Consider the following 22767-nt stretch of genomic DNA (forward strand, 5'->3'; position numbering starts at 1 on the left):
CCAACATTAATCTGCATTTAGTTGATAAAATTATTATCAGTTGCTGTATTTCTATGTTTTGATAACTTATTCCAGTTATTGAATTATCTGCATTTAGTTGACAAAATTATTATTAGTTGCTGTTTTTCTATGTTTTGATAACTTATTCCTTTTATTTTTTATCAATCTTTGATGGCCATATTTAAGTTATTACTAGTCATTACTTTACTAAACTTGCATGGATGGCATCTTATGATACATATACAGCTGACATGCTTGAATGCTGAATATGAGCCATCAATTTTAGATGATGAAAGAGGTTAATGTTTTTAGAGCAAGTGAAAGTTATTTGGGCATGTTCCCTTAGATAGAAACATCTAAATGCTTTACTACACTTAAATGGATGATACATTTTCTCATACTGAAGTACTTAATTGTCTTTAATGCTGAATCTGACCCATAGATTTCAGGTGCTTGAGTTGTTTAATGTTTTTGAACAGGTTATATTTTTTGGAGCAGGTGCCCTTTGATGGTCATTACTAAGTTATTAATTACTAGTCCTTACTACAGTAAACTTGCATGAATGGTATATCTTATGATACTTTAAATGCAAATGACATGCTTGGATCAGTTGGATGTTTGGAATCTGAGCAGTCAATTTCAGATGATGGAGGAAGTTAAGGTTTTTGAAGCAGGTCAAATATTTGGAATCAGGTGCTTTTTGATGGCCACATCTAAGTAATTATTGGTTCTACTCTTTGCCAAATTTTGCTGGATGATGCATCTTGTGGTAATTATGCACCACAAGGGAAAGGGGAATTGGCCATTAATGAATTGCTGTTTTCGAAATAGTTTGTGAATTTTTATCATATTAATACACCCCCCCCCCCAAAAAAAAAATACTTAATTTGTGCAATTTGGAGATTGAGTTATCAGGCTTTGAATTCAATATTATGCCAACTTAGATATACATGTATTCAAGATCTTTCACATAGAGTTCATGATGTGAATGATTGGTCATGGCAAATCATTTTAATTACAAGTCTTGTCAGTTGTGAAATCATAAGTTATTGAGAAAGAATGATTTGGGCCACTTTTTTTTTTCAATTTTTTTCATAACTGCTGCAAATCTATTTTTAAAAAATTGACATTAATGTATATAATTGTTACTTTCTTGCAGATAGTGACTCAGATCCATTTGACTTAAATGAGTCATCTTTGGTGGAAGACTCATATAGCGATAGTCTCTCCTCTGTAGGTAAGAATTCATCATACATTTCTTTATTCATCTAAGTTTTTTAAGGGGACCAAATTAGTGACGTCTGTATTGGGTATCTTCTATGGGATGATTAAGGAGACCAATAAAGTGATATATGTGTACTTTATATTTTGTGTGTCTTCTTTGGGATGATTAAGGGGACCAGTTAAGTTTCTTATTAAAGAGTAGGTCATAATCATGTTGTTTATCCTATATTATATGATTAAGGGACCTATTTATTAATGTGTTTTTTATCATATTAAATTATTCTTATTTGAGATGATAAAAAGAACTAATTCAATAACCTATGTATATATACGCTACATTTTGAGTATCTTCGTTGGTATGATTATGGAGACCAATTTAGTATCTTTTGTTTTATACTTTACATTTTATGTATCTGTTGGAATGATTAAGGGGACCACTTTTGTATATCTTTGCTGGGATGATTAAGGGGACCAATTTCATATCTTTAGTTTGTGTACTTTAGATTTTGTGCATCTTTGTTGGGATGATTTAAGGGGCCATTTCAGGTACTTATCTGTGTTTTATTTTGGGTAGCTTCCTTCCAAGTTGGGATAACTATAAGAGGACCAGCTCTTAGTCCTACATACACTATTCTTACTTAACATAACTTACAGGGAATTGGACACGATTTGAGGTCAAAATTTTACTTTTTTATGTTTAAAATGGTTTGAATGTGCATTATGAATGATCAGACAAAATTTAAATGTTAGGAGTCAAATTACAAGCTAAATACAGAGATGAAAACTCATTTTTACGCAAAAAAACATCTCAAGTCTTGTGTTTGTTTACAGATAATGTAAAGTAAAGTTAGTCACAAATGACTTGTGGCAAACAAGATAATTGGATTTAATATGTTCATAAATAATAATATTGTCAGCAAAGAAAGAAACACTTGATCAAAATTTATACAATACAACACATAGTAAACAATAACAAAACTTGAGCTTTGTTTTCAAAACAAAGAATTTTAAACTCTTTCCTTGCAGGTTACTCGATATTGACTTTCAAATTTAGATGAAGCCTTAAAGATAACCATGCATATTTACAATTCTAAACATTATAAATGGAGAACCAAATATGAAAAATTGTAGCTCAAATCGTGTCTTGGTCCCTTTAAAAATATATATCGCTTCTGATAATGTAATTTTTAAGGGCATTGGGTAATCAACAAGTTGTCTATCAAATACTACTTGAAAACTACAGCAATTCTTTTTTTATGTTGGCCATAATAATCAGAAACACACAAATCCAAATAGCATAGCTTATATATATATACCGGTAGTTTTATACAGAGCTCTTCTTTTAAAGGAGACTGATATTGTTGAAAAATGGCAATGACCATCTAGCCCTCTTAAACCGAAGTTATGCCTAATGATGTGACATGAGGCAGTCAAGTGCATGCAATTCACTAAACTTAAAACCCTTTAAATGATTTATAAAACCTGTTTCTAGGATGTACAGATTCTTACTATTTCCTTACATTAATCTTTCAACAAAATCTTTTTACAGTTCCTCTTTCTGAACTGAACGCACTGTCTTGGTAAGTAAAGCAGAACTTAATGTTGAAAGAATTTAACTGATGTGTTATACTGTTTCGAAATAATGGAAAGAAATCTAAATAGTGTCACATTCTTAAATTAGGTTATTCAAGGTTGAAAACAATTCTTTGCATATTTATATTATAGTGATGTTTTGTGCAAGTACTATGCCTAAATAGTAGTCAGGGTTTGATATATAGTGCACGAGCCTGTATCAAACTCTGACCACTATTTAAGCATAGTATATGCACAACACTATTATTATTATTATGCCGACTGTTGAATATACTGGCGTGCCTTTCGATAAGTAGCTGTGACGTTCGAGTGTTGTCTAGTCACCAGAAAGGCAAACGTTTGTTCATTCAAATGAATCAATTGATTTGATTGATTATTTAATCAACAAGTTGCTGTTCAATAAATAAATTAACAAACGTTTCATATGTTCTTTTCAAGAAATGAGATGCAAGGGACTCTACCGAGGAAACTTCAGTTGTTTAGCAGACAAAATCTTATTGAATTTTTCCCTATATATTCCTATATCAAGCATCATTTAGAATAGGGTTTTCTGGATTCTCAAGTACAATTTCGTTCACAAATGTTTAATCAATTTGTTCAAATGTTTATTTCAAACTTTAGCTTTAGAATTCCCGTCAGTATTATATGCTTTTGGAAAGGTTATTTATATTCATTGTTCGATGTCAATCGTATGTATCTACGTTTCATAAATGTAAAAACCGCGGTTGTCATCCCTTTGTATACTATGCGAAAATAGATGAGTATTGAATATATATAGAGAAAATGACAGAAGGCATAATGATGATTTATTCAAGGTTGGCAAAATTGTGTCATTTTTCGGATGAAAAATATTTACAATGTTCACACTGTTGATCATTATTCATAAGTAGTATCCTATTTCATACTTGGCTCAATTTGGAATTCAGAAAATTGATATCTAAATATTTTGGTTTGGAAAATGATCCTAGTTTTCATATTCTTTATTAGGAAGGAATGTGATGCTGAAAGGCCCATTTCATCACTGGCAGGTAATGTTGAAAAAAAAAATGGTTGTGGGAATGTACAGCAAGATTGTTGTTAGAATTGAATAATTTTTCATAAAGTGATTCTTTAAATTGATTTATGTTTCTTCTCAAAGTAGGTTAATTTTGGCTAATTGTTTTAATTTATCAATATTTGGTTTGCTCTAACTTAAAATTGATTTTTATGAATTTTTTGAACACAGCAGTCAAAGAGGACACTAGAATTGCCAACATGCCCCTAGTATCGTCAATGACAGTCCAAGAGGACACCAGTAATGCTGAGATACCCAGAGTGTCATCCATGATTGTCCAAGAGAACACCATGAATGCGGAAATGTCCAGAGTGTCACCCTTGACTGTCCAAGAGGACATCAGTAATGCCAAAATGTCCAGAGGGTCATCCCTGACTGTCCAAGAGGACACAAGTAATGTTAAGATGTCCAGATTGTCATCCTTGACTGTCCAAGAGGACACCAGTTATGCCGAAATGCCAAAAGGATCCTCCTTGACTGTTCAAGAGGACATCAGAATTGCCAACATGCCCCTAGTATCGTCAATGACAGTCCAAGAGGACACCAGTAATGCTGAGATACCCAGAGTAGCATCCATGATTGTCCAAGAGAACACCATGAATGCGGAAATGTCCAGAGTGTCACCCTTGACTGTCCAAGAGGACATCAGTAATGCCAAAATGTCCAGAGGGTCATCCCTGACTGTCCAAGAGGACACAAGTAATGTTAAGATGCCCAGAGTGTCATCATTGACAGTACAAGAGGACACCAGTTATGCCGAAATGCCAAAAGGATACTCCTTGACTGTTCAAGAGGACACCAGTTATGCCGAAATGCCAAAAGGATCATCCTTGACTGTTCAAGAGGACACAAGTTATGCTAAGATGTCCAGATTGTCATCCATGACTGTCCAAGAGGACACCAGTTATGCCGAAATGCCAAGAGGGTCATCCTTGACTGTCGAGGACACCAGTTATGCCGAAATGCCCAGAGGGTCATCCTTGATTGTCCAAGAGGACACCAGTTATGCAGAAATGCCCAGAGTGTCATCATTGACAGTACAAGAGGACACCAGTTATGCCAAAATGCCAAGATGGTCATCCTTGACCGTCCAAGAGGACACCAGTAATACTGAGATGCCCAGAGTGTCTTCCATGATTGTTCAAGAGGACTCCAGTAATGCCGAAATGCCAAATGGGTCATCCTTGACTGTTCAAGAGGACACAAGAAATGCAAAGATGTCCAGATTGTCATCCATGACTGTCCAAGAGGACACCAGTAATACTGAGATGCCCAGAGTGTCTTCCATGATTGTTCAAGAGGACTCCAGTAATGCCGAAATGCCAAATGGGTCATCCTTGACTGTTCAAGAGGACACCAGAAATGCAAAGATGTCCAGATTGTCATCCATGACTGTCCAAGAGGACACCAGTAATGCCGAAATGCCAAGAGTGTCTCCCTTGACTGTCCAAGAGGACACCCAAGAGGACACCAGTAATGCCGAAATGCCATTGAAAGGTATTTATATTTATTATTGTTGTAAATTGTGTAAGTTATTTAAAAATTTAAAAGAGGAAAGATGCATATCTTCTAAACATGATTGACATGATCAATATTAATTTATTTCTGTGACAAATAACCTATTTTCTCAATTATTTAAGATAATTTATTATGGAAAGTTGTCAAGTTTTTGGAATTTGTTAACTTTGGTATCTTTGGTATTGAAACCATATTCATGATACATGTAGTTGGAAAAAAAAGCTATTCAATTAAATAGCATACTGGTTACATGTTGATTATATATCAAGTGATCAATAGAATGTGTAGTGTTTATTTATTTTTTTACATAAGTGTGTTTTAACCGATATTTACTTCATGCTATTGACAGGTGACATGCTATTGACAGGTGACACAAATAGCTGTAAATCAGAAAATGCATCACAGAAGAAAACCAATGTGTACAAGGTATGTCTGCTCAGACATAAAATATATGTAAATAATGGTCCCAACATGCATGAATGAGTTTACTTTTTGAATGAACCACAGAGCTAGTTTTACATACATTACAAAGAGTTATTTTGATTATCCAGATGTTTAGGCAGGTTAAGATTTTAGAACTTCTCCAATTGTGTAATTGTCTCGGAGCCTGTTACACGATGAAATAAATCATGTTCATCCCCAGTCAAACTTGCACTGTTGATAGAATTATTAATGGGTTATATAAATAGAGGCAGCTTCAGATAAAGAACTTGGTCTTGATTATTTGGATGCTGGGCAGTCATAGGTTCTAAGAGAGAGTCAGAATCTTTGCCAAGAACTTCAAGCAGTGCCCCCAGGCCCCTATCTCTAAAAAAAAATACCCCCATGAAATTTTTACAATATTTCCATATTCATTTATTTAAGTGCTCTATTTTTCAGAAACCTGACAGGTACTGTGTGTACTGTAGGCAAGTTATCCACAATGGCAAACTGAAGAGGCATATAATGAGGAAACACAAATCAGAACCCGAAGTTGCGGAAGTTTTGAAAAAAAGTACCATGCAACAAAACATTTTCTTTGACAGAAAGCGCAAGGATGGAATATATGAATATAACGTACTTTTAATCTCAGACAACAGAGATCCATTGATGAGAGAAAGACAGCCAAACCAAAAGGATCAATTGCGTGTTTGTGCTTCATGCAAAAGTTTTGTGTCCAGTAGGTTTTTTTACAAGCATAAATGTATTGTCTCTCAGCCTGATCCAGTCAAACCCAGATTACTACAGAAAGCAAAAACCAGAATGGATGATGATAAACAGTTCAGGGAAATATTGAACAGTTTTCGTGATGGCCAAGTTGGTGAGTTATGCAGGTCAGATCCAATGATAAAGCTGATAGGTTTCAGGCACTTCAATTTAAGAAGACATGAAACAGGAAAAGAAAATGAAGTGAAAAGGGTAGTTATGGCAGAAATGAGAGAATTAGCTCGACTTTACTTAACATTTTGTGACATAAGTGGTGAATCAGAAACAAATTCTGTGGAAACAATGTTTAATAGAAGTCATTTACAAGATCTCTATGATGCTATTGACCAACAGGTTTCTATTGTTGATGACCACACTGAAAGGAAAGAGAAACATGGACAAAAACTATTCTTGAATGCAATTATTCTAAGATCTATCAAAGCATTGCATGGGCATTTTGCGGAAACAATGCAAGACGCAAAGGCTAAAGAACTGAAAATTTTCAAGGATGCATACAAATTCAAGTCATGTGAGTTATTCTCAGGTGCACGGCAAATGTGTGTTAAGAATAGCATGGAGAAATTGAGAAAACCTGAAAATCTTCCAAAGGAGACTGATATACAGATACTGAAACGCTATATAAGTGAAGAAATTTCTGAAAATGTTTCCAATTTTACCATGGAAAGATATACATGGCTTAGAACTCTGATTGTAGCAAGACTGACGCTGTTTAATGCAAGGCGAGGTGAAGAGGCATCTAGAATGTTGAGAGCAGAGTGGGAAGATGCTGAGCAAAATGTCTGGGTTCCGCAGGAGCAGGTAGAAAATGTGGAAGATGCGGCCGAAAAGTTCCTGGTCGGACAGTTTAAACTTGTTTACCTTAAAGGGAAAGGTAAAAAGTTTGTTCCAGTTCTCGTTCCAAAAGATTTGGTTCCAGGAATAAGACTTCTTATCCAATATAGAACCTTGTATGGTATCTCTGCAGAAAACCCATTTTTATTTGCAACAAAATCTGGGAAGTCACATTGTTCCGGTTGGCATGCTCTAAAAAATGTGTGCAGTAGAGCAGATGTCAGTATGACCATAAATGCAGGCAAAATGAGACATAGACTGTCCACTATATATGCAAGTCTACACATGCTACCACAAAACCAGGAAATATTTTTGGATCATATGGGACATGAGAAGGAAATTAATAAAGACAACTATCAGTGCCCAGCTGGAATTAGGACTCTGCGTGTAATGGGACGCATGCTGACTGATGCAGATGAAGGTATTTAAAATCTTTGTTCAAAATGAATGCAATCAATATCAAATGGTAGATTTTTAAACCTAAGCCTCAGCTTTTGTCCTTTTGATACCCCCTGCAACATTTAGTTTTTAATTCATCTGAGCCGAAGTGAGCTTTTCTAATTTGTCTAACGAATTTGAAACGTTCACATTCCATCTTCTTCTATGGAACCATTTTGCCACTTCCAACCAACTTGGTACAAAGAATCCTTGGCGACAGGCTTTCATGGTTTATTTTTCATATGAAAGGAAGATAATTGCGGTTGGGCAAAAAATGTGCCTGTCATTACAAATAATAATAAAATCACTATATTTTAATACTAAGAGGGTTCGTCATGACCACCATTTTGAATTTTGTATTTTAGTGTTTGATTTTTTCTACTTTGAGCCTACAATGAGCCAATCCAGGGGATAAGCCAAGTCTTGTGCATCAGACAAAAAAATAGCCTATGCCCGAAAAAATACGGTATACCAAAACTGAATTCATGAAAACCAGGAGGCCCTCTACCAAAATTATAAATGTCAGAGTAGGGGTTTTAACTCTAGGATGGGGCTAAAATGGTTATATAGAACCATTGCACATAATGTTTTAATCTCCATTTTCTTACTGGCAATGAATTGAAACTTACTGCATATTTAGTAAAGCCCTGAACCAGTAAATTTCATGTCCCCTTGGGTGGGATGGGAAGGGGGGAGGGTTAAAGGTAAATGAAGTTTTCTTCCCTTGCTTGTTCATATCTAAAAATCAATCATTGTAAATAATGTAATGATTAAAAGAGTTATACAAGCATTAAATTATGAGATTCCTCCACAGTTCTGTGTGTGGGCTATGGTACTTTGGTGAGTGTTATGTCCTGTTGGCCTCTTGTTAAATTGTTGTAGTATTTTTAACTATACTAGCATTCTTATTGTTTCCACTTGCAATAATTTGAACACCGAAGATACAAGGGGCTTTAAATGATGAGATAAACAATTCTCATGTCCAAATATTTTTTATTATAATGACTGCATATATCTTATTTTATTATCATGGCAATTACTATGGTTTCATCAATATTTGTTAAATACAAATTTTTTTGGATTTCATTGTTGATTGAATCAACAGAATATGATATTCGTTGAAGTGCAACTTTTAATAATAATCTGTATTGTTATGAACATTATCCAATAATTTACTTATCCTTTAAACTGTGATATTCATTTTATCAATGAATATTGTTGCTCACGAAAATTGATGAAACCACAGTATTTTCATTTTTGGCTATTGTTCTGTAGGTGAGCAATATGGTCCATGGTTCTCTTGTTTAAAAGATGCAAATTAGTTCAGTTGGTCTTGCCCATTTCAATTTTTTTTTAACATGTACGTGTGAACTGGCTTGACCTTACATGTAAGTGTTATTTGCCAACCTATTCAGTAAGCTTGTTTGATGTGACTAACCTTTGCTTATGCAAATATATTGATTTTAAGTCGTATTTTTATGGCAGTTCTGATTGCCAACTGATAAGCAATATCTTAGATATGAGTCATGTCAAATCTGCTTGATTTCTTCGTATAGTAATCTTCTATTTATTAGACCTGCCTTTTCTATTCATTTTTATTCATTAAAAGAACAAACTAGTTAAAAACTCGCTTTTAATGGATCTAAAAATGCATTGATCATGCATCAAAATTACAATATAAAATCATCAAAGCTCTTAACAAAAATCAGGATATGTCCCTTTCTTCCCTCTTATTATATATTTTCCAAAATTCATTCACTTGTAATTTTAGGAAAGGATATGTCAGTTTCTAAAGAGGTTTCTAAGAAGGTGGAAGAAGAGGCCAGTGAAGGTATTACATTGTATTGTCATCATCATATTACTGCTCTTTTCAAATTATTATTATGAGGGAGAAAAACAGTTACAATTTAAACCCATAATTGAATGACACTTAATATATTCAGTGTCAGTAGTATTTGTAGGTGGTTTTTAACTAAAATTTGATGTCTTCATACAACATGAACAAACAATGCAATTGTCTTTATTTACTAGAATTGGATGATATGGAATCATCACAGGGTCCAGAAATTGATATGGATGGTAAGTTGTGACCAAATCTAAATGTACAGCTTTAAATCTGAGCATTTAATGCAAGAACATCTAGTAAACCCCAAAACTGAATGACAAATGCCAAATTGTATGGTAAAGGGCTGTTACTTGGTTCAAGGAAGGGCTAGGCTCCTCTTCATGGGAGGGGGGAATAAATATCTCTTAATGCTTTTTTTTAACAACTTGTTATTATTGTTATTATTTTATTGTTGTAAAAACTATAGTACAGTGCTGCCATAGTGAAAGTTGACAAGGATAGGATAGGATACAGGACGCACAATACATGATAGAAATATAGAAGTTAAATCCTATCCTATCCTATCTTTTTCTGCATCCAGTAGCCAATCAAATTTCATAATGTTTTTGCAAAACGAAAATCAGTGTATTTATTACCTTACAGCATCAATTAATACATTTAAAACATGAATTTTATTTGTTATACAAAGTAAAACATAATGAGTATCTAGCACTGTGCTGAATTAACTAAATGGTGAAAAATTTTGATGCGTATATTACATTTTATCAAATCGTGGATAACATAGGAAGTGTTCACAATACAGGGTATAAATTTTCAACATATTAAGTATATTTCTATCGCTTCGTGTACAGAACGCAGCAGTTAAACTGTTTTAATTGACTGTCATTTCGAAAAATACAGAAATAAACACGAAACATACTTTATGTGTGCACTCATATGTTCACGTTCACATAATGTCTACGATGCCCGATAACTTGGACGTATATTCCTGCCTGATAATTAAGTGATCAGATTGAATTAAGTAATGTCAACTCACCATAAATTCGTACAATTTCATATTTTAACAAAATCAAATGATTAAACAATTTTGATTGATTCAAGTAAATATAAATTCCCGTATCGACAGAACATCAATCACTCAGAATTTAAACGATACGGAAAAGTAATTGATAAAAATATTAATCAATAATTCCTTGCATCTATATTAGTTGTTTTATTTGCATTTTAGCAATTTATGATATGAACATCAAATAAAAACAAAACCATAATTGTGTACCTGTCTATTAACATAATTTTGTACATTTCACATACTATTTAATTTATCGATGCACTGGTTAAAATGCTACATCGCTCTGAAAATCCTCAAGTTTATGTACCTGTATTAATTGGATCTTTTAAGCATAATATTAGTTGATAAAGTCATGAATTTCTTTTTTTTCGTTTCATTTATCTTTTATTCCTAAATATGGACTGTATGGGACAGGATAGGACAGAGCTGGTTTGCAGTATAGGATGCATGATACAGGATATAGGATAGAATAGGATTGTTTTGTTTTGTTTTGTTTTGTCAACTTTCATTATATCAGTGCTGTAATAGGAAAAACATATTTAATATTCAGTCGATCGACTTAAAGGGACTTGGACACGATTTGACTTTAAAAAAATTAAATCTCATTTTTCTATTTTCAATGTTTATACTTATAAATATAGAAGTTTATAATGCTACGTCAAATATCAAGTTATTGGCAAGATACAGAGTTCATAATTCTTTGTTTTGTAAACAAAGCTCAAATATTGTCATTTTTTACATATGTGTTATATTGGTGTAAGTTTCAATCAGCTGTATCTTTCTTTTGTTGATAATAGTATTTATGAATATATTGAATTAGTTTAAATTGTTTTTTACATGTCATTTTGTCTAAGAAATGGTCATTCTCTACATTACACTTTTTGCAAACAACTGTAAGACTTGAGCTTTGTTTACATAACAATCAATTTTTACCTTTGTATCTCGCTTGTAACTTGATTTTAACATTCAATATTTTTGTCAATCATTTAAAATGCACAAGTTAACCATTTTATACGAAAAAAATAAAAATAAGAATTTTGATCTCAAATTGTGTCCAAGTCCCTTTTAAGTGCTCCTGTACCTGCAGTGTTTTATGAAAATCAAATCATTTGGTTTTATTTTAGGGGGCATCATAAAAAATTAATTACCGGTACCTATCTTTACTATATTACCAGATTTTTAAACATCCCAAATTGTTTTGATTGGTAATTTGTTATTTGGTTTAATATTGGTAAATGGTATCAAAACAATTTGTAAAGACATGGCAAGCACAAAAGCATGTGCAACAAAATCCAAAGTTGGCCACCTTAGTTTTAAATTCTTAATGTTAATATTACTTATGTAAAAGCAACTTGAATGACAGATGATGTGAAACCATATATTTAACATATCACATAGGCCTATGATTAATTTGTCTTTTTTCCTACTTAGATGAAATTCTAGAGTCAAAAGACAAGAACAACCCAAGGACTGGTAAATATTTATGTATTATTAATGTCAATGTATTTTGGGGCAAAATAGAATTACTGTTTGTTTGGAATTGCCTCCAGCCTAATTGAAACAGTAACTATAATCACCCCTTCCTTCCCCACCCCTGCTAAAAAAAAATTGCATATTTTTCTTAATTGTTTACAAGTTAGTTCAGTTTAGATGTCAGATAATGTTTGAGGTGGAAAACTTCTCCTTTATGCATATATTTCCATTCAAGTAAATGGTGAAGTAAAAGTAAAGTAATGGGATAAGCAGTTTTAGTAAAGATGATACATGGAAAAAGATAGTAGTGGAATCAGACAAGTCTGACATGTCAAAATTGAAATAAATATAGAGGGGACAGTTCAGTTATTATCAGAATTACTTGGATCAGAAATATTTTATCCCAGCATTGAATAGTAAATGATCTCCATCAGTTTGACAAGACTTTGGAGTATGTAACTTTTAACTATTATAGTTAAAATGTTAATTTGATACTTTTTCAGTGAGTCAAAAATTCGTTACATCACATCCTGCAAAGCATAACATGAATCATTTTCATTTCAACATGTTGGACTTGACTTATTTCATTGTTTTTTTCTGCCAGTATCTTTTTCCATGCTATGCTTCACTATCTGTCAAAAATCGGCAGTAAAGAAATGGAATAAAGTTTAATCATATATGAAGATTGAATGACAAGAACAAAGATAAGAAACATTTCCTGTTTATTGATGTTTCTACTGTGAAATCATTAAATTTCGTAGGGGCCAATTTTCGTGGATTGCTTAAATTTTACAGGTTCATGAGGACGTAATTTCGTGTATTCACTGAAACCTACAAAGGAAATATGACTTTTTGTATCCTAATATATTAATTCGTTGAGGATGTTAATTCGTGGTTGAGAGGTACCCACCAATTCCACGAAAATTGAGCCACCACGAAATCTAATGGTTCTTCAGTATTTAACAATTTTTCAAACGAATTTGAAAAAGAAATTTCCTTCCTCTCTCCTGGATCTGAAAACCCTAAGGTGGCAATTCCAAACAAACAATTTTTAACAGGGTTTTCTGAAGGAAAAATCCAGTTTTTGAAACTGAAAACGGGGGGCGGATGGGTGACTGCCAAAAGGGTACTCCTTTTGTATTGATAATTCCTCCTAAGTTTTTAAAAGAAGAAATTTACATATAAATAAAAACTCATAGAATAACCAAAAAATATATAAATATAAGTAATAAGGAATCATTATTTGAATATTATGAGGTGAAAATTTTGGTTGAGGCGTTATCAAATCTATCATAAAGCCCTTTGGGCTTTATTAGATTTGATCATGCTCGATCAAATTTATCACATCAAAATACTCAAAGAATGATTCTTTATTCCTTAAATATAGACAATATTGTACTTTATTTATAGATTATAAAGTGTCTTAATTTTCTGGATTGGATATCAATTTAGGATTGACAAATGTATAATGGATACTGTTCACACAAAAGAAAACCTGGTTTGCTGTCATTTTGACAGCTTTTTTCTTGTTTAAGTATGGCCCTGAATTTTTTTTGGGGGGGGGGAGGGAGGGGGCAGGTTGTGTTGATGACAATTTCATAAGGTATGCGCTTTTGCAACCCAAGATGGCCAATGAATATATAAAAAAGCCCTCCCGCATCTATTTATTTATTACTTTAAAAAAAGTTGCCACCATCCTCCATTTTTTTTTAGGAGAAATTTGGCCGAGAAACGTAATGTTAATTTTACATCACCTAACCCAACAAATTTGAATTATCAATGTTTTTTTTCTGTATTTCAACAGTGAAATGGTCAAAGGAAGATACAGCCAATTTGAAATCCTTTTTCAGGAAGTACATATTGACTCAGAAAGACCATAACACAGGCAATCTACCATGTAAGTTACACTTTGCTCATGAACTGTAAATTAAAGGTGATCATCTGAATTGTAACTTCAAGCGAACCTGGCTAATGACATGTAGTTGTAGCTGTTAGCCATCCTGTCTGTTGACTATTTTGTCACAAGACCACTAACTGCATGAGAATAGACTTAAGTTAAAGTTTTTATTGCAATGTGATTCCTGCAGGATATGATTGTAGCGACAAGCCAAAAAATACATAACCTGCATTAGATGTTAAATAATTCTTATATAATATTTTATATTATAATTTAAATTTTACATCATAAAGTTATGTAAAATTTAACTCAGTTATTTTTCATTTAGAAAACATTGAGTGCAGGCTTGAAAAATGAAAACCTCTTAAATAAAGATTTATCAATACAAGACTAAATACTCAAAATTTTGAATCATTTTGGACCAAATTTAACTCTTATCATATATATAGACCTTTTAATCCTGGGGGTAGGGTGGGCAACAATGGGGGAGGGTTGACTATAAAGGTTGAATTTAGATTTAAAAATTATTTGATATTATATATTATTATATACATTTTATATTATAAATTTACATAAAAATTGCAGGCAGTTGTTTTTCGTTCACAGAACTTTAAGCAGAGGCCACGCATATGGATAATATTGATAAATATAAATTGTTCTCACTTGTTTGATAATTAGATATTGAATAATTAAATTGTTGTCATTCAATTGTTGAAATTTATCTTATAAGTTAATAGCAAATTCAGAAATTCATATGTTCACATTAACTATGATTGACCTAAATGATGCTGATTATGTTTTGCCTCTCCATGAGGCAAAGTCTATCCTCTAGACATAAGTCATGTGACAAAACAGACAAATTGACCCTTGAAAACAGGCATGTTCAAAACATGGGACCTAAAAACACTTGTTGCTGACTGTGGTGGACAGATTGTTGCTAAAATAAGTTTAGATATATTAAAAAAAAACATTGATACTGGCGACTTGTTAAAGGTAGCCATAATGGAAGGTGTGGCTGAATTTTAGACTTGTTCATATGTATAGAAGAATTATAAAATTGGTTTAATGTGGCCTCAAATTTTGCCATGGCAATACATGAAGGTTATAAAACAGCTTTAGATTTAAGATATGGGCTTTGTTTACATTGTAATGAATTGTGTGTAATGAGTCTTGCTTATAAATCAATAACTAAAACTTTTTAAAAAATTAGCTCACTGAGAGTATTGCATAAACAATACACGTTCCCTACTGGTACCCCTTTAATTAAGAATGGCAAAATTTTGAGACCTTTTGTATTAAATATCCCCCATCATAAATGTTGAAATTTTCAAAAATTAAAGACTTCTTGTATAGTATGAAATTATGAAAAATAATTACAACAAACAGCTAGCAACCTTGAAAATCCATTTTAAAAATACATATTCGAAGCGAAGCAGACACAGTCGATGTTGAAATTAAATACAAAGTGGGTAAACTAATACTCTTTATTTTATCTCGTATAATTTTGCCAAGTTAATTGTTTCCTGCTAGAGGAATTCCCTGTCATACTCAATATCATCACAGTCTTCTGTACTCCGAACCTCAAACCAAACTTTAATATTTAACAGCCCAGACACGATAACACTGGATTGTTATAATACAAAAAAAAACTGCCGATAAAATGTACAGCACAATGCTTGACACAGTTTACAGAACTTTTTTGTTTGTAAGAAATTATAAAAGTAATGATACATGTACATGATATTATTACTGACCACATACTGGCCTCATTTATTGAGTACATACACCGAATCCAGTCATTAAAAAAATTGGAATGTAAAAATCAATTCTCTCAAAAATATGACGACCAGAGGCTACTAAAATGTATACTTGATCTGTTGTTTGACATTATGAAGCAAGTTCATATTATTCTTCAAACCCATAATGAAAAAAATTGTGAAAAACTGAAGTGGGATAGACAGATGGAGAAAAAAGCTCTAGTTCCCTTCAGTGAAGTCGGTTGGGGAATTTGTTACCGAATTTAGGATTATTTCATTGAGATTGATTAAAATATTAATGTTTAAAATGATGACTTTATGCCTATGACTTTATGCCTATTTATGTGGTGTTCATAAACATGTTTTTAAAAATATAATATCAATGACAAATCATTCACTCCTCTTTATTTTTTACAGGTAAGAAAGAAATTGAAGACTTCCTGCAGACAAATAACATCTCATCATTAGATGGTCTTCATATGAAGACAAAAATTTCTAAAGCTAGAACAAAGATTTTTAATGAGAGAAAAACGGCGAGGCTAAGAACTTCCAAAAAACTCGCAGAGTTGGAGTTGGTGGCTGTATGAACAATTTAGAAATGAACATGTCTTGTGAATTTCTATAGTCTGTCCCAAGATATTTTTGCCGCATATTTTCTTAAATTACTCAATATTTATAAATACCTCTTGGTTCAAACGATGTTCATTCAATAGTATGGAAAAATTCCAAGATTTCCTCTTTGAAACGCCCCCTCTAGCTTGTCGGGTATCAGTACACTGCTAAAAATAAAAAGTCTACGAGGTTTTTCCATTGCCAAGGAGATGAAGACGCCCGGATGATAACGTTGAAAAATTGCGCGAGGTGTCCCGAGTACTTCCGAATAGAGAAAAGATGTCAACATTCCCCATTATAAATCTCCGTAGGAAATCTGTTTTCGTTCCTGTGAATTTTTACGAGGGAAAAATGATAATGTATGAATGAAATTATCTTGGGAATTTTCCCTTTCATCGATTTTAATTGCACTTCAGTCACAGGTATGTGTATTTTTATTTAAAATCGTTCAAATATGCAGCATAAATATCTTGGGACAGACTATAGTCAGATATTAGCAATTAGTACACCTCATGGGGGAGTGGTCACGATTTTGGTCAGATTTTTATTTTTGTATTTTTAGCTCACCTGAGCTGAAAGCTCAAGTGAGCTATTCTGATCACATTTTGTCTGTCGTCTGTCCGTCCGTCTGTCCGTAAACTTTTCACATTTTCAACATCTTCTCAACAACTACTGAGCCAATTTCAACCAAACTTGGCACAAATCATCCTTAGGCAAAGGGGATTCAAAGTTGTGAAAATTAAGGGCCACGCCCTTTTTCAAGGGGAGATAATTAGAAATTAATTAAAAATTTTGAGAAATTTTCAAAAATCTTCTTCTCAATAACCATAAAGCCAGGAAAGCTGAAACTTGTGTGGAAGCATCCTCAGGTAGTGTAGATTCAAAGTTGTGAAATTCATGGCCCCCGGGGGTTGGGTGGGGCCACAATGGGGGCTCGAAGTTTTACATAGGAATATATAGAGTAAATCTTTAAAAATCTTCTTCTCAGAAACTAATCAGCCAGGAAAGCTGAAACTTGTGTGGAATTATCCTCAAGAAGTGTAGATTCAAAGTTGTGAAATTCATGATCCCTGGGGGTGGGTGGGGCCACAATGGGGGCTCGAATGTTTACATAGTTATATATAGAGTAAATCTTTAAAAATCTTCTTCTCAGAAACTAATCAGCCAGGAAAGCTGAAACTTGTGTGGAAGCATCCTCAGGTAGTGTAGACTCAAAGTTGTGAAATTCATGATCCCTGGGGTCGGGTGGGGCAACAATGGGGGCTCGAATGTTTACATAGTTATATATAGAGTAAATCTTTAAAAATCTTCTTCTCAGAAACTAATCAGCCAGGAAAGCTGAAACTTGTGTGGAAGCATCCTCAGGTAGTGTAGACTCAAAGTTGTGAAATTCATGATCCCTGGGGGTGGGTGGGGTCACAATGGGGGCTCGAATGTTTACATAGTTATATATAGAGTAAATCTTTAAAAATCTTCTTCTCAGAAACTAATCAGCCAGGAAAGCTGAAACTTGTGTGGAAGTATCCCCAGGTAGTGTAGATTCAAAGTTGTGAAAATCATGAGCCCCGGGGTTAGGGTGGGGCCACAATGGGGGGTCAAAGTTTTACATAGGAATTTATAGAGTAAATCTTTAAAAATCTTCTTCTCAGAAACTAATCAGCCAGGAAAGCTGAAACTTGTGTGGAAGCATCCTCAGGTACTGTAGACTCAGAGTTGTGAAATTCATGATCCCTGGTGGTGGGTGGGGCCACAATGGGGGCTCGAAGTTTTACATAGTAATATATAGAGTAAATCTTTAAAAATCTTCATCTCAGAAACTAATCAGCCAGGAAAGCTGAAACTTATGTGGAAGTATCCCCAGGTAGTGTAGATTCAAAGTTGTGAAAATCATGATCCCTGGGGGTAAGGTGGGGCTACAATGGGGGGTCAAAATTTTACATAGGAATATATAGAGTAAATCTTTAAAAATCTTCTTCTCAGAAACTAATCAGCCAGGAAAGCTGAAACTTGTGTGGAAGCATCCTCAGGTAGTGTAGATTCAAAGTTGTGAAAATCGTGATCCCTAGGGGTAGGGTGGGCCACGGGGGGGGGGGGGGGGGGGGGGGGGGAGAGGGGTCAAAGTTTTACATAAGAATATATAGTTTAAATCTTTAAAAATATTCTTCCCAAAAACTAATCAGCTAGGAAAGCTGAAACTTGTGTGGAAGCATCCTCAGGTAGTGTAGATTCAAAGTTGTGAAAATCATGATCCCTGGGGGTAGGGTTGAGCCACATGGGGGGGAGGGGTTAAAGTTTTACATAGGAATATATAGAGTAAAACTTTTAAAATCTTCTCAGAAACTAATCAGCCAGATAATTCTTTATAATTGTTAGACTTTGGCTCCAGGACAATTCTTCGGCCTCACAAGAAGGTTCAGAGTTTGATGTAGCTTTATATGCGATAGATAAACAATTATTAAGGATCTTTTTGAGAACTACAATACTCATCATGTGATATGACTATAAAACCATCCTGTTAGAAAAGGGACTAATGATTATAAACATAAAAAATATCCAGGGGGAAAATGGATTTTATTTATACAGGATCTACATGTATTATTGTACATTGTCCAGATTGTTTGTATTATGACTCCATTAAGCTGATTTTATCGTACCTATTGTTCCTCAGGTGAGCGATGTGGCCCATGGGCCTCTTGTTTATTGTTTATAATGCATTAGTATAATGCATTTCTAATGACCAACCAAAATTTGAGTGTTAGTTGTAGTGTTATGAGCCAGATGCAGAGCTTCAATTCTTTGTTTTGTAAAAAGGCTTGTGTCTTATTTTTTTAATTTACATTGGTTTAATATACTGGTTAAAGTTAAAAGTTAAAAAAAGTTCTTTTTCAAGCTGAATTTTTTTTATCTCCTAATTTGTTTTGTACATCAATAAACAGCTCCTTGTATTTGTCAAATTCATTTAATGTCTTAACCTGGAATTTCAAAATGTAAACAAACACATGGCATAAGTCTTGTTAACATACCAAAGAATTGTTAGCCCTGTGTCTTGCTTAAAACTGGACAACTGAAACTCAAAGTTTGGTTGACTATTAGAAATGCATTACTTGAGCATGATGAACATTCAAAATAGAAAAATAAATTTTGACCTAAATCATGACCATGCTCCTTTTAAAACAAACATGGAACGTGGCCTATATGTACATGCAGTATTCTGTGAATTGCCATATTGTCTGCATTTTTATTGTGCTGGTTTATTGTATTTTAATACTCCACTCCAAAGGAGAGGGGGTATACTGCGTTACCCTTGTGTGTCTGACTGCCTGTCTTTTTGTTGGTTCTTTACAAATTTCTGTCTCATTTTTTCAGGAACTATTGATTGCAAATGCTTTAAATTTTAAAACACTCTTTGTTTTGGTATGCTGTATTGTTGGATCCAAATTTGTACCAATCAGATGTGAACTTTTTGTTAAATGACGACTGTTTTTTTTAGCTTAAATTTTCAAACAAATTGTTGTCAAAAATTTCTCGGCACCTATTAATAGCAGAGGCTTAAAATTTTAACTTCTTTGTGTAAGCATGCCATATGGTGGGATCCATTTTTTAAAAAATGATGTCAACTCCCTGTTAAATATCGACTGCTTATTTTGTATATTCAGATCAGAGCGGGGGTATCACTTTTGAGTATTGGCTCACAGATATCTTGTTTGTTTGTAATGAATTGACCTTTAGAATTATGTTTCTTTTAAAAAAAATTGATATTTGTTGTTACCAAAAATAATTGCAGATGTAACCTGTACATCCCTATAGAAAAGATCTGTGTTGCAAAATGTTACATACTGCAAATAACTTGATGCCTTTTATATTAAAGGGGCATGGTCACGATTTGGCTCAAAATTTATTTTTCTTTTTAATGTTTACAATGACTTAATTAGGTATTTCCAATAATCAACCAAAAATTTGAGTGTAAACCCTCAGTCGTGGAGTTATAAATGAGATATAGAGCTCACAATTTTGATTATGTAACCAAAGCTGAGGTCATGATTTTGTTTACATTTTAAATGTTGAGGAAAAACTTTCAGGTTTAGACCAAAAATGAATGTTACAAACGCTAGGAACTGTTTCTTTAAGTTAAATACGAATTAGTAATTAGAAAACTCAGCCTGAAAAAGAACCTTTACCGGAATATTGAACTTATGTAAACAAAAACATGGCGCGAGCCTTATCTACATTATATTTTATTGAAAATGTTTGAAACATGATTTTTCATAGTGTTCACCAAAAGTTTAGCCCCACCACACCGAATCAAACAAAGCTGTTTTTATGAAGCATCAATGAAAATATTTATATCTTGAATTTCATAATCCTGTAGGCACATTGCATGTACAAGATCTTGATCTTAAAGATGCTTTGTTTAATTTTCTAGATTTTAAAGTAAGTTATGATAATGTCGTGTGTTGGAAAAGGTGCATAGAATAAATTTAAACAAAAACATTGAGTTATTGTGAAATTGTCTACTGAAGAATTGAATGAAATAACTCTGATTAAATGGACATTTATTTAAGTAATGATGCAAACTTATGTATTAGATTACTAGTTTGATGAAACAACTCATCAATTTTCTGAATTTAATCCTATGAAATATTGAGAAAAAAATGAAAGTATTTAAAATTAATGATACACTGAAGATGAATAACATTTTTGTTCTGAACTTGCTTATAAGAATTTAAGTCTTAATTTGTTAAATGAGAAAAAATATTAGATTGTAATGATATTTGCATTACATTTATATATAGTAGATTATGCAATAATGAATTACTTTTATGATCAGTAGTAATTTCTTAACTTTAAATGGATGTTTAATTTAAAACTTGATTGTCTTCTGAACATCATATTATTTAGTTTTAACACGGTCTTGCTCAACTAAAAGTGCAAAGTGTTGAAAAAAAAAGTTTGGTTAAGAATCACTTTGTAACTGACAGACTGCATTATATTTTGCTGAATTAAAAATTCAGCTTTGAGCTTTGATTGAATGTAGACTGGTCATTCAAGGGAGACATGAAAGACATTGACTAAAATGTTCCACATTGTTGTAATTCTCTTTGACTTTTGCTCAAGAATTTTTGAAAACAGTATAATTAATGTTTTAATTTCTATGTTGTTTTTAAAGAAATGAAGTTAGAACAAATTAAATTGTTCCTATAAAATTGTTTGAATATGTAATAAAAGAATTTTAGAAAGCCCAATTTCGTTTTTCTGGTATTTTTTTAAGTTCCCAATAGTTGTACTTTGAGATGCAGATAATGAAATGAATTAATTTGGAACTTTGGTATTATTTGAGACACTTATGTAGGCACTGAAATATCTCATACATTTGTGTAGTTATTTTTTATTTGTCACTCGCTTCTCAAAGTCAGAAAATACCTACACCTTTTCACCTTTTGACATGCCTTTAACTGAATTTTAACCTCTGTAATATTAGAGATTAAAAAATATATATAATAAAAAGTAGGAATCATCGCAAATTTAGAAATTAAAGAACTAAAGAACTGATAAGAAAAGAAGTTTCTTTATGGTAAGAAAAACTTGATGATATTATAAATTTATCCTAATGGCGGGCCTTCAGCCATGTAAGGAATGTTTCACTAAACTATTTAAAATTATCTCATTATAAATACAAAAAGAACACAATGTAACACTTTAAATGAGATAAATTAAAATTTTGGGCACCTTAAGTTGGAATATATCAATATACATCTGGTCTACTTAAAGTGCCCATTGTAAATAAATATACAAATGTCCCCGTAAACTGTGCGACATGGTTTCTAAATTTTAAGGGGACACGAAAATTGTATATTTTTTTTCTTTACGAGTTTTATGATTTTCTATAAAAAATTGGCCTTTGGTAACCATACAATTAATGTTCATGTAACTCATATAGTGTTGAGAGTAACATATCAAATTATACGAAATGTCCCCTTAAGGTTCAAAAAAATATAAAGTCACCCTAAGGTTGAAAGCAGATATATATATATATATATATATATATATATATATATATATATATATATATATATATATTCTGTAAAATCTGATGATATTAAACAATGACATATGGTGAAACTCCATGATAATGCTACACGATTCCCCTTTTGATGTGAAATTGGTGCAGTATTCATCACAATGTAATATGATTATCCTTATTTTGAAATAACTCTGACCTTTTCTCAAACCATTGATTCTAAATGTAGT

General features: G+C 32.8%; 1 protein-coding gene across 1 annotated transcript; it reads left to right on the forward strand.

The window, feature by feature from the left end:
* The first annotated feature begins 895 nt into the window (after positions 1-895).
* LOC128173110 (uncharacterized) lies at positions 896-18567 on the forward strand. Its single transcript, XM_052838834.1, has 12 exons — positions 896-1237; positions 2774-2804; positions 3805-3845; positions 4043-4997; positions 5148-5368; positions 5739-5815; positions 6269-7847; positions 9636-9695; positions 9896-9943; positions 12211-12252; positions 14057-14149; positions 16324-18567. Exons 4-12 carry the CDS (start codon positions 4072-4074, stop codon positions 16491-16493), a joined length of 3216 nt encoding a protein of 1071 aa, XP_052694794.1. The 5' UTR covers positions 896-1237; positions 2774-2804; positions 3805-3845; positions 4043-4071; the 3' UTR covers positions 16494-18567.
* Positions 18568-22767: the final 4200 nt, after the last annotated feature.

The sequence above is a fragment of the Crassostrea angulata genome, chromosome 2 (assembly GCF_025612915.1).
Source record: "Crassostrea angulata isolate pt1a10 chromosome 2, ASM2561291v2, whole genome shotgun sequence".
In the NCBI taxonomy this organism is placed as follows: domain Eukaryota; kingdom Metazoa; phylum Mollusca; class Bivalvia; order Ostreida; family Ostreidae; genus Magallana; species Magallana angulata.

What these genes read in the sequence shown, in the direction of transcription:
- LOC128173110 (XM_052838834.1), top strand. Translation starts at nt 4,072, where the DNA reads ATGCCCCTAGTATCGTCAATGACAGTCCAAGAGGACACCAGTAATGCT. An exon ending in AGAAAACCAATGTGTACAAG is followed by an intron (nt 5,816 to 6,268) that starts GTATGTCTGCTC and finishes TCTATTTTTCAG; the next exon opens with AAACCTGACAGGTACTGTGT. An exon ending in TAACACAGGCAATCTACCAT is followed by an intron (nt 14,150 to 16,323) that starts GTAAGTTACACT and finishes TATTTTTTACAG; the next exon opens with GTAAGAAAGAAATTGAAGAC.